This window comes from Corticium candelabrum, chromosome 6, assembly GCF_963422355.1.
Source record: "Corticium candelabrum chromosome 6, ooCorCand1.1, whole genome shotgun sequence".
Classification (NCBI taxonomy): Eukaryota; Metazoa; Porifera; class Homoscleromorpha; order Homosclerophorida; family Plakinidae; genus Corticium; species Corticium candelabrum.
In genome coordinates this window covers 6,447,618-6,460,117 of record NC_085090.1, presented here as the reverse complement: position 1 = coordinate 6,460,117, position 12,500 = coordinate 6,447,618, and the positions used below count along the sequence as shown (strand labels likewise).

The 12,500-nt window shown below is 42.6% G+C and overlaps 2 protein-coding genes across 4 annotated transcripts in view; one reads left to right on the top strand and one right to left on the bottom strand.

The window, feature by feature from the left end:
* The window catches only part of LOC134181229 (uncharacterized), a 10,652-nt gene extending 5,082 nt beyond the window's left edge, over positions 1-5,570 (bottom strand). For 2 of the 3 annotated variants that reach the window (XM_062648468.1, XM_062648470.1), the window contains exons 1-4: positions 5,141-5,570; positions 3,582-3,968; positions 1,468-1,734; positions 1,324-1,406 (exon numbers count right to left, since the gene is read on the bottom strand). In XM_062648468.1, coding sequence (XP_062504452.1) covers positions 1,324-1,406; positions 1,468-1,734; positions 3,582-3,968; positions 5,141-5,570 — 1,167 coding nt within the window. The remainder of the gene's footprint in view (positions 1-1,323; positions 1,407-1,467; positions 1,735-3,581; positions 3,969-5,140) is intronic. The other variant, XM_062648469.1, reaches the window with a different exon arrangement.
* An 836-nt stretch (positions 5,571-6,406) lies between these two features.
* LOC134181074 (rab11 family-interacting protein 1-like) lies at positions 6,407-11,512 on the top strand. The gene is made up of 7 exons (XM_062648274.1): positions 6,407-6,511; positions 6,574-6,612; positions 6,835-6,937; positions 8,283-8,799; positions 9,736-9,961; positions 10,038-10,147; positions 11,054-11,512. Exons 1-7 carry the CDS (start codon positions 6,475-6,477, stop codon positions 11,270-11,272), a joined length of 1,251 nt encoding a protein of 416 aa, XP_062504258.1. The 5' UTR covers positions 6,407-6,474; the 3' UTR covers positions 11,273-11,512.
* Positions 11,513-12,500: the final 988 nt, after the last annotated feature.

Sequence of the window (12,500 nt, the reverse complement as noted above, 5' to 3'; positions counted from 1 at the left end):
CTATAGTTCATTTATGAAAATATATGTATTGACAAACAGACAAACACACAGACAGACAGACAGACAGACAGATAGACGATCAAATCATCAGACGGTCCAATTGGAAGGGTTTTGTCTGAATGTCTCCCGGATGACATGTCTTTCAGCAATTGTTTGTCAGGTGTTGGTAAGTTGTAGTTTCAGCTTTCCAAACACCAAGCTCGAGTCAACTCAGAGAATCTTTAGTCTAGTGCTGCTACAGCACGTGACGCTGCACGACTGACATCTGTCCAGGGCAAGAGCACAGATGCCTAGTTGTCTGCCTTACCAACAGATCAAGAGTTCGCACTCTCTACTTACGATTTTCGTATGGTGACTCTTCTTCATCTGGGGATGCCCATTCCTCTGTCTGATTGGTCTGGATCATGTAACAGTGGTGCTCTGCTGGACAAGAGTGGATATCACCTATTGACCTGCAAAACAGGCGGAGGGCCAATTTGGTCCCATGGCCAATTTGGTCCCATGACACCATTGCTCGTACTTGGGGAGATTGCCTTCAAGACGTACATGCACACTTCAAGTGAGAACCAAGACATCTTCATTCTAGCTCTGATTGCATAGACCCATCTAGTGGTGTTTGACTCAGCTTCAGGGTTAATGTCAAATTAGTTATTGCACTAGCTCACCCTTGGAGCTCAGATACCTTTCCCAAGTCAGCTGAGATTGATGGAGCAGCAGCCAAGGGGCAAGAAGAGAGAAAGCACTTCAGATACAAGAAAGAGAAACTTCCTGGTGGCACGTCTGTTTCCCTGATTCCTTTGGTCTTGGAGCACTACAGAAGACAGGGCAAAGAGGCATGGAAGTTCCTTCAAAAGTTGGCAGAGCAGTCGTCAGATGAATTTGGTCGACCCAATCCTCCAGAAGTCTTAGATTTTTGGAGGAAAAGATTTGCAATTCAACTGCAAAGATGTAATGCCAGCGTCATCAGAAGAAAGCGTCAGCACTCTGTGCAACTGAAGAATTTAAACTGGACTCTAGCAGCACCCAGTTTTTCAGCCATTACTTGCACACACACACACACACACACACACACACACACGCGCGCGCGCGCGCGCATGCACACATGTACGCACGCACGCACGCACGCACCACACACACGCATGCACACACACACACACACACACACACACACACACACACACACACACACACACACACACACACACACAAGTAGGCAGACAGACAAATAGATAACACAGCGACACAAAACACAAATAGACAGACAATATGTGCCCAAGCCTAACACAATACTTCCATGTAAAACCACAAAAACGTAGCAATTACCTGCACAAACAATGTTTCTGAAGCAGCATGAGCCTTACAATCACGAAGATATGATGCCCAGTCGAAAACTGACGAAGGCATGTCTACACACCCACAAACAATCTCAACAATTAATATCAATAAAATACATAATTGCAAACAAACAACTTTTTGGAGATTGCAAATTGTACGTGTGACGTTTGCACCATCCGATGGGATGAATATCTTGGCTTGTATGCTCACACCAATAGTCATATTTCTCTGTCCACCCATCGAAGTGAATCAGCAAGCACTTGTCCTGTACTCGTGTCACAGTTGCTACACACACCATCGACGGATTCTTTCGGTCTCGAGCTTCCAGCTTCATTCCAACTTTGAATGAATTTGCTTGCGGCTCAAGATCAGTGTCTTTGAACAAATCCAATTTGCTCACTACAAAACAAAAAAATGTTGTGCAAACGTTTTCTGGAGACTGTCAACGAAGTATGTTGATGACAAGTACTATGATGGTTGCAGTACACATAAATAGTGCGTACAGACTTCAGATACACAAAACAGACAGACAAACAAACTGACAGACAAACTGACAGACATGAGACAAACAGACAAACAGATTTACGTACTAAGATTAATGTACATATAGACGGACAGACAAACACATAGACAAACAGACAGACAAACAGACAGACAGACAAACAGAGAAAATTATATGATTCAGGACCGTAATGGTGTTGTTGTGTTAGTGTTAGGTTGCTCCTGATGTAAACATTTGATTTAAATGGAAAATATATGTATTGAGACAAACAGACAAACAGACAGACAGACAGACAGACAGACCAACAGACTGAAAGAGATATACTAGGATTAATGTACAAATAAGTAGATTTTGACAGGTAGACAGATTGTTATATTTGAACTCTTACTCTACCAATAACAATCGCTAACTTCACAGACAAACAGACAGATCAGACAGACAGATAGACAGACAGACTGCCTGTCTGGACTCACAACACAAAGCTTGAACATGGTCTGAGTACTCAGCCAGCTGCATGTTGATCACAAGATTGAACCAAAACACCGTTTTCTGGATTATGACAGCACACCTAACATATATGTAGTGGATCCTAACTCCGGTAAAGAAGTGGAGTTAGACATCTCTTTGGCACATCCATGGGCACTTGACGCTCTTCCAAAGGTAGCCCTAGAAGATGGTACAGCAGCAACTCGAAGAGAAATGCTGAAAATGACAAATATGCCAAAAAGGTACGTCCTTGTGGAACTACACTGACTTTCATTCCTCTGGTGATGGAGCACTTTGGTAAGTGGGGGCAAGAGGCCCAAAAATATCTTAACCAGCTCTCATCAACAGCAACATGGACAACTCATTGCAGACAGGACGAGTTCAAGAACTACTGGAGGACGCTATTCTCAATTGTGATGCAGCAGTGCAATGCAAGAGTGTTACTGCAGAAGATGAGCAGAGTGCAGCTAGTATAGTGGTGACTCAGTTGGTGCCATTAGTAATACTGTTAGCTTATTGTCAACTGTTTGACTCTTAGTCGTACTTAGGAACCCTTGGGTCCTAGTTCTCTTAGAACTTGCTGATTTTTAGCGTACACAGTAATAATGTCTTGTATAAGAAAATATATGTATTGACAGACAGACAGACTGACAGACAGACAGACAGACAGACAGCCAGACAGGTGGAACAGCAGCCAAGCGGCGAGAAGAGAGAAAGCACTTCAGATACAATAAAGAGAGACTTCCTGGTGGCACGTCTGTTTCCCTGATTTCTTTGGTCTTGGAGCACTACGTTAAATGAGGCGAAGAGGCATGGTACTTCCTTCAAAAGTTGGCAGAGCAGTCGTCAGATGAATTTGGTCAACCCAATCCTCCAGAATTCTTTGATTTTTGAAGGAAAAGATTTGCAATCCAACTGCAAAGATATAATGCCAGCATCATCAGAAGAAAGCGTCAGCACTCTGTGCAACCAGAGAATTTAAACTGGACTCTAGCAGCAGCCAGTTTTTCAGCCATTACTTGGCTGAAAGCTGGGTATGTGTAGTAGCATAATTTTTTAGCTGCTATGTGTACACTGTAACACATGTATGTATTTTCATGTAGCTTGCAAACTTTACTTTTTTGCCTTTTGCTGATATGTATTATAGTTTGATGTTTGAAATATATGACAGACAGACAGACAAACAGGTGAACAGAGGGCAACAACAACAGATGGACAGAGACAAACAGGCCAACTGATGCACAGACAAATATACTACCTTGCTCATAGAAAGTGTCCTCTTGATGAGAAGTTAAATGGCATCCAGTCATTAACGGCAAAGAACTCACCACTGGAGGTGCAGAAGGATACATTTCAGGTGCCACATTAGTATACAAATCCGGCAATGGCATCTGCATTGAAGTAGGATAGCCTCCTGGACCAAGTACAGGAAAGTGTTGAGAAGATGTCGAAGACATTCCACAGCCAAATGGAAGTTGCTGGTCACCACAAGAATGATTGTAAAGCAACTGTTGGTTAAGGTCTATACATGAGTATGGCGGAGGCAATTCTGAGTGACTAACGGCTGGCAATGCGTGCTGAGAGCTCGAGCTGGTCCTTCTTTCTCCTGTTGGTGTAAAGTCTTGTGCTTGGCAACTTCCCAGACCTGTAAATCAATAATTTATTGATTAAGAAAGTCTGTGTACAAGAATTAATTCTTTTAATTAATTAATTAATTAAGGTCCATAATCATAGTCCATAATTTATGTAACAAAGTTACATACATGTCTGAGCTTTATAGTACGTGTACAAGAACTAATTCCTAAACAACTCTTCTTTGGACAGTTTGGTAAAGGCCCAGGAAATGCCATCAAGGTTGACCTAATTAGATACGCTACAAAGATATCTTGAAAGCAATTGGAAAAAGTACCCAAGAGCTAGATTTTGAACACTTTGAAACCTTGGCAGCTGGTAGTTCATTGTGGAGAAAACAATGCAATTCCTTGATCATTGCAATGTTTTGAATGAGTTGAAAAACAATTAATCAAACGTCAGTTACTCAAAGATTCATCAATCCCCTCACATGTTGCAATATGTGTGACATACACAGATGTAGTTTGTCCCCAGACTCATATAAGCTTGGCAATCTCTGATTCCCGTATGACACATTCAGGCTGGGGGCGAGGCTACGCCTGTGTATATGTCACACACATTACCTGAAAGTGTCATACGAGAACTGGACACTGCCAAGCTCACATGAGTCTGGGGACAAGGCTACACAGATGCATATCATGGTATGCTTTCATAAAGTGTTGAAAGACTGGATTAGATCGGGTGTAATACTTTTTCTTATCTTGTTAATACTTCTGTGTCTTGGTATATTGTGTTGTGTGGGCATGCCCTTTTTAGGAACCGCACTTTGTAGAAGTATGATATACAATACATTATTACTATTAATTATAGGTCCATCATGTATTACTAATTTGATTATATGTCCATTATGTGCCAAACATTGTTTATCTGGTGCCGGTCGAGCACGCACAGGAGAGCATCTGACCATTAAGCTTTGGCAAAGCAGTATCATCACTGATTTCAGTGGACTACCATCACTACCATCATGTATGTATCTAGGTATGGTACGTCCATCCATCTGCCCATCGAACCCTTCATTTGCATGTCTGTTTCTATCCCACATATTCTAAGCCAATTTTATCAAAATATGACCATCACACCAACCAAACACACTCCGTTTTCTCAACCCTCATTTACATATATTTACATATACAAACCCGGAAACCACACGACAAAAATTCACATCACGTGAGTCCACACCCTCACCTTTAGCAAACATCCCGTCCGCCAACTTCTGCAACGATTGATCATACACATCCATTCCAGGCCTAAACATCGTCCAGTTGATACCGGAAATGACATACTTAACTCCTCGCGCCTTCTCTGACGCCGAAAGGTCGGGATGCTCATAGAAAACCGGAAACACAAATTTACCGTCACTACTCGCCGTGTACAGCTCGCTGGTGCAGAATCGAGATCCAACATATTTGTGTGTTATAATAGCAATGAGGGCCTTGCAGCGGTCGAGTCCGGTGCCTATTGCGCCGTGCCAGTCGGAGCCTGCTGGGATGTCGGTCTGATCGAACCAGATCGTGAAGCCCATCGACTCCAGGTCGTCTCTCAGTTTGCGTGCGAAGTTGGTCACTTCGGGCTCTCTGCCGTAGCTGAGGAATACCTCTTTGTCGGGTTGAGACATTGTGGGGTTGAACAGCACGTGACCATTTGGTACTCACGTGATCACGCGAACACACGAAATTTCGTATAAAAATATAATTGTGGTAATAGAAAATAAATGTATGTACTGTATATGTACAAATAATAATTTATTGATTGCAAATCTTAGGTTACACCATTGCATATATATATATATATATATATATATATATATATATATATATATATATATATATATGGTGTGTGTGTGTGTGTGTGTGTGTGTGTGTGTGTGTGTGTGTGTGTGTGTGTGTGTGTGTGTGTGTGTGTGTGTGTGTGTGTTGACTATCTATCTAATTATCGCGATATTGCGACTTAGACTCTTTGTGCTTCCGTCCTTAGGGTGGATATGTGTTATCTGTGTTATCTGTATTATATACAAATACATTATATAATATATAATATTATATATACATATATGTACACATAAATATGTATAACTTTATTTATAATTTATTGTACTCTAAAATTGTATAATAGAATAATATAACAATAATAATATATTTTCTTACACATCAAATAACTTAGTAATTACATGATAGTTACAACGCGCGCTAAAAGAATTTGTTGCCTTGCGTAGCCAGACCCTTATTGCCGCGTTTACGAAACGGAAAAGGGTCTGGCTACGCGAGACTACTAATTACCGTGCGCTAACAACTACGTAACTTCACTATTTACAAGTGTCGTTTTTCGTGTTCGCAAGTACAGTACATGTAAACGACGGTTACCTACAAAAATAGAGCTACATCCGGGACGTCGCTTTCTATTAATTAAATTAAGTATTCCACATTGTCACGTGAGAAAGTAACAACTTACCTCACGTGAGCAAGCCAGATGCCTTGCGGTGTTCCAGTGATTGTCATCCTTGCCGGTGAGAGCATCGCAGTATGTCGAGCTGGTTTCCAACGCACGTCCAAGTAACCGGTAAGCAACACACCAAGCGGCCACACCGACCATATCTAACGTGCACTCTCCCTCCCCAACAGTTCACAGAGCAAGAAATCTGATCAGCAAGGGAAAAGGAGGTAATAGACCAGCGCGTAATGCACGCAGTCAATGCGCGAGAACGCGAGCATCTAAGTCGCTGCAACGAATTTTACCGGTTGGGTGCATCGACACTCCGCTTTGATCGACCCCCGGGGTTACACTTGGGGTCACGCCTTCCACAATTCCTGCGGCGTGCGCTCATTAATTTGCGGTTGTTTTGGCTGCGTTCTGATCGCTTGTTGTGCGTTCTTGTGGCGTAGGAACGAATAATGCGTTCGTCACCATGCAGCTTGGGAAGGAGAAGTTCCAGACGTCGGTCGCTCGCGAGCAGAGGGATGCCGAATGGGGAGAGGAGTGTGAGCTGTGAGTTGGCCGTTGACGCCTTTGTTAGCCTTGTTATGCGTGGCATTGTTGCTGTGTGCTAACGTCATTATGGTTAGTCGTTTATAAATACGGTAGTGCTTCGTTGTCTTCATGTCTGCCCGCAGGTGGGAGAATCAGATGATGAGTTATTATTGTATTTAAGCAGACAAATTGGGCCTGCTGTGTAACATGTTGACATTTTATAATATGTGTATATAGGAGGGAGGGAGTTCTTGCGCATACGTATTGAGTTACGTGTAGTTTGATCAATCAACTGTCCTGACAGTTTACATTAATTTTGAAATAAAGGTCTATCAACTTGACTGACCCTTGGGTAATCACGTGACCAGACCAACTGAGCTCTAGAAATTAATGTCGGCAACAAATCTAGAAACAACGCATCAGTCTATTGCAATGATTGGCTGTACATGTACTATCAAATCGCCTAAGAATGTTTTCGTCATAGATCTTCAAGTCTATGGACATGCAAAAGAACTAGCTATAGACCACCACATTATGTGACATAGCCTTTAATTCTTCTACTACCCAATTTTCAAGTGCTGTGCCTACTTTTTAATTAACCGCTGAAGCAATTTCCTCATAGTTATGCCACTCTCTAAGCTTCCCGTTTAGTTGTTTACATTTATAAACTGTTTTTATTTGTTTTACTTGAATGGTTAGCACACTAGGTGGACTCTGTTTGTATGTTTGTTTGTCTCTTTTTATTTGTTTTTTGTCTGTCTGTCACTTTATTTATTTGTTCTGTTGGCTGCTTTGGTCTTTGTTTGTCTGTCTGTGTCTGTGTGTCTGTCTGTTTATCTGTCTGTCTGTTTGTCTGTCGGTCTGTCTGTCTGTCTGTCTGTCTGTCTGTCTGTATCTCTGTCTGTTTGTCTGTCAGTCAGTGTGTCTGTCCGTTGGTCTGTGCGCGTCTGTCTGTCAGTCTGTTTGTTTGTCTGTCTGTCTGTCTGTCTATCTGTCTGTCTGTCTGTCGATATATATATATATATATATATATATATATATATATATATATATATATATATATATATTTATATTTATATATCAGCACTATTACAGTCTAAGTAGTTATTTAACAATGAGTCCAAAAGCCCATAATGGGCCACACAGTCTGTCTGTCTGTCTATTGGTCTGTCTTGTTGTTGGTTGCTACTTCTTTGACATGCAGTCAAGAAGTTGTAAGGCTGCTGGTCATAATTTCATAATTGATTCATTAATGCTAGAGCTGTCTTTTAATTGACCAAAGACAATTGTGCATACCTAACCGATTAATCTTTCAAATTCCTATTATTTAACTACAACATACAGCACTTATTCCTGTGCTTAGAACATTGTACGGAATGGATGGTGTCATTGTACTAAATGCATACCACAAGAGCACTTTGGTTGAAGAATTCCTCGGTCGTCTCGACCTTCCTCTCTCTAAGTTCAACCGTTACGATCCGCCACGATGTGAATGGTACAAACTCATGTCGAAGCCTGGGAAAGTGAAGTTGAAGGAACGAGGAGAATTAGAGGTGGAAGTTGGTTTCATTGCGAAAGCGAAGGAAAACGATATCGTGACCGAGAACAAAAAAAGTAGTAAGAAACTGTTACGAAGTGTTACGGAAGCTGTGGGTGCTGTGCGGTCGAGTGTTCATTTAAAGACACGTTCTAATAGTTTTGGCTCATCTCAGACTACCACATCGAATATAAATATCTCAGTTGAGGATATTCTGAAGGAAATGGGTGAGGATGATAACGTTGATGATGACAATGCGTCGACACCTTCAAGGGCAAGTGGATCATTGACACAGCTTGAGCACAGTGGTTCTTATTCAGGAGGTTCGCCAAGGCAACAAGAGGTAGGTATTTCACAGTGTGTGTTCTTTGTCAGGTTGTTGTTTCTGTATGAGTGCTGAATGGTTGTTTGGTAGCTCGTATGTTTCTCTGTACTGTGTGCTTGTGTGGTTGTTTTGTCTGTTAGCTTATCTGCCTGTCTGCTTATTCAGCTATCTTTAGTGTTAGTTTGTACCTCTGAAGATGACAAGACAGACAGACAGACAGACAGACAGACAGACAGACAGACAGACAGACAGACAGACATTGAGCTGGACATCTCGGTTGCCCACCCATGGGCACTACATGTGATCTCTCAAGCAGCTCAGGAAGACAGTGTGGCCGCAGCTACTCGTGAGGTCAAGAAATCAGAGAAATATGCTAGGGAAAGGGATGTATGGGGCCTCCCCTCCAACTGCATCTCATTAGTGTTCGAACACTTTGGATGTTGGGGCTCAGAGGCAGCTCAATTCCTGCACCGCCTGTCACTTCAGTCTATAGACGAAGGCGGAAGAAAGAACAGTCGTGATTTAAGACATTTTGGCGTAGATGCATGTTGGTAGCTTTGCAAAGATGTAATGCTAGCATCATTAGCAGAAAGTTAGCAAGGCTGGGACATTCTAAGATCTTTACAGTTGACAGTTCATTCGCACGTAGTTAAATTGTGGTGTTGGCAGTTTGGGCCAGACTAGAATGTAATAGTGTTGTTCTTTGAAAATATATGTATTGACAGACAGACAGACAGACAGACAGACAGACAGACAGACAGACAGACAGACAAATAGGCAGACTGATGGACATGCATACAAACAAAACACAACAGAAGTTGTACTGTGTGTGTGTGTGTGTGTGTGTGTGTGTGTGTGTGTGTGTGTGTGTGTGTGTGTGTGTGTGTGTGTGTGTGTGTGTGTGTGCCCCTGCCCAGATAGCACCAAGTATAACTACCAATTTTTCTATTCTAGAAACAACAACCTAGTGGCATTTTTAGTGGACGGAAACGCAGAAGCTCTAGTGGTTCTCCTATACCAAACAGAACCTTACTTCGTTCTAGTTCATTTCGTGATAACGAACAATCAGAAAAGACAGTTTCCGACAACCCAGCGGCAGCAAACGGCACAGTACCGCAGCAAGAAACCAAACCTGCAATTCAAAATGATAAGGGAAAGAGACGGCACTCAATTCATGCAGGTAGGCAGACATACAGGCATTTGAATGACAAGTAGTGAATGCTATATAATGCTATATGATTGTTTTTGTGTTATAGTGACTGGTTCTATACTCAATTTTGCTGCATCAAAACTGCGAGGCGACCAGTCATTGAAGCATTCGATTAGCGAAGAAACTGCAGATGAATATGAGTCACTAAACCGGCAGGTGAGGAATAACTGCCTGTTGAGCTTGTTTTGGTAACTGCTATGAGTGAGCTTTATAATGTTATGGACACACACAGACACGTGCACACACACGCACACTCACATGCACACACACACACCTTGACCTTGACCTTGATTCCACCATACCCACTATGGGTTTGGCAACGTAGCGTAATACCGCTTCTCCAAGCAGCACGATCATCAGCATCACGAAGACTGATATGTAATGATCTGAGGTCTCTTGTGACAACATCTATCCATCTCTGTTTAGGCCCATGTGTTGGTCTTCTTGCATTACTAGTCTGCTGCAAAGTAGTTGTTTTTGGAGACGTTTGTCACTCATGCGCAGCAGATGCCTAGCCATTGCAATCGTTGTTTCTGTATTGTCATAGCAACAGGGTCTTCACATGCTCGTTCTAAATTGTCTGAATTCTTGATTTTATTCCATCTTGAGACACCAAGAATCGATCGAATGCACCGCATGTGGAAAGTATTTATGTGTAGCAAGTTTGGTTGTGTAACGGGCCAAGTCTCACATCCATATAGCAAAACAGGTCTCACCAAAGCACACACACACACACACACACACACACACACACACACACACACACACACACACACACTCACACACACAAGCACATTCACATGCACACTCACACAAGCGCACACACATGGACAGACACACACACACACACACATGCGCACGTGCGCACACACACACACACACACACACACACACATACACACACAAACAAACAAAGAAATGAACAAACAAACAAACACTCACACACACATGGACACACACACACACACACACATGGACACACACACACACACACACACACACACACACACACACACACACACACACACACACACTCACTGATAAGTTTTAACCTGCTCGTAGGAACTGCTGAAAGTTGCCATTCAGTTGCGACAACAGTTGAAACAGAAGGAAACTGAACTTGCCAAGAGACAATCATACATTGACAACCTTCTCTTGCTGGTTATGGAGAAAGCCCCTCATCTCTTGGAACATGCAGAACTTCAAGGCGCAAGCGATTCACCAAAGTTGAACACAAAAAATGGTGTCCATGCCAAGTCAGCAAGGAAGAGACCAACCTAATGGGCAATTAATTAAGCCAGTTTGCATATCTGACATTTGGTAAATATAGAATTATTGTTAACAGTTTGTTATGGTTGTGATATTGTTGATCTCTAGTTTATACATACTGGATGTTTTAGATGTAATGGCCGGTCTAATTGATTAATTATTTGCGCTGTACTGTAGTTGTATACTACATGTACTGTACCTAATGTTTCTATATCTTTCATGATTTATAATATATATATATATATATACATAGGCGAAGGAAGCCTCTGCTGAGTGGGGGGGCACAACGGTTTGTCAGGCCATAGAAATCCAAGAACACTGCTAACTCTATGCCTAGGAATACTAAGCAACATAAAACATACTTAGATTTTACCAAAATAGCTTGACCAGCCAAGATGACATGGATAACGGAGAGCATTTTGTGGGGGCACGTGCCCCCCCGGCCCCCCCAGTTCCGTCGCCACTGATATATATATGGCAATCATGCAGAGCCTTGTAGCTAGTGCGCATGCGTGCGCGTATACTTGGGGCTTGTAAGCGCGCGCTCTCTGGTCTGGAAATTCGAGGCTAGCGGGCGTGTAGCCTCGTACCCAGGCCCTCTTGCGCGCCCGGAGAAGAGGGCCTGGTACACGTTGTATTCGCATGCGCGCATAAATTAGAAGGAAATCGTGGTAATGTTGCACGCATGCGGAACCGACGTTGTTTAGAATCTCGAGCCGATAATGTCGCGCGCAATGAGATCCAATTTGGCAAATGGTGGATGAAGACAGAGCTTCTGGTTTTGATATGGTGTTGCACTACGCTCTAGACAAGCTTAAGCTGTGTAATGTAGAGCTGAAGGAGCAGCAGCGTGTTGTCGTAGAACACATCTACAACGGAAACGACGTCTGCAGCTGGCTTCCTACAGGATACGGTAAATCGCTGTGCTATCAACATACACCGTATAGGGTTGACTGTAAGCTAGAGAAATGTGGTGAAGAAGATTGTGGATATGTCGTCATTGTCGCGATCGTGTCTCCTATAGTATTGCTGATGATAGAACAAGTCAAAGATTACGCGAACGCGGAGTTTCACTTGACCTTGGGTCTAGATCTAGGGCTTCGTCACTACTGAACACGGAAGCTGTTTCACTGTCGATTGCGCGCGACATTATCGGCTCGAGATTCTAAACAACGTCGGTTCCGCATGCGTGCATGTATTACCACGATTTCCTTCTAATTAATGCGCGCATGCGAATACA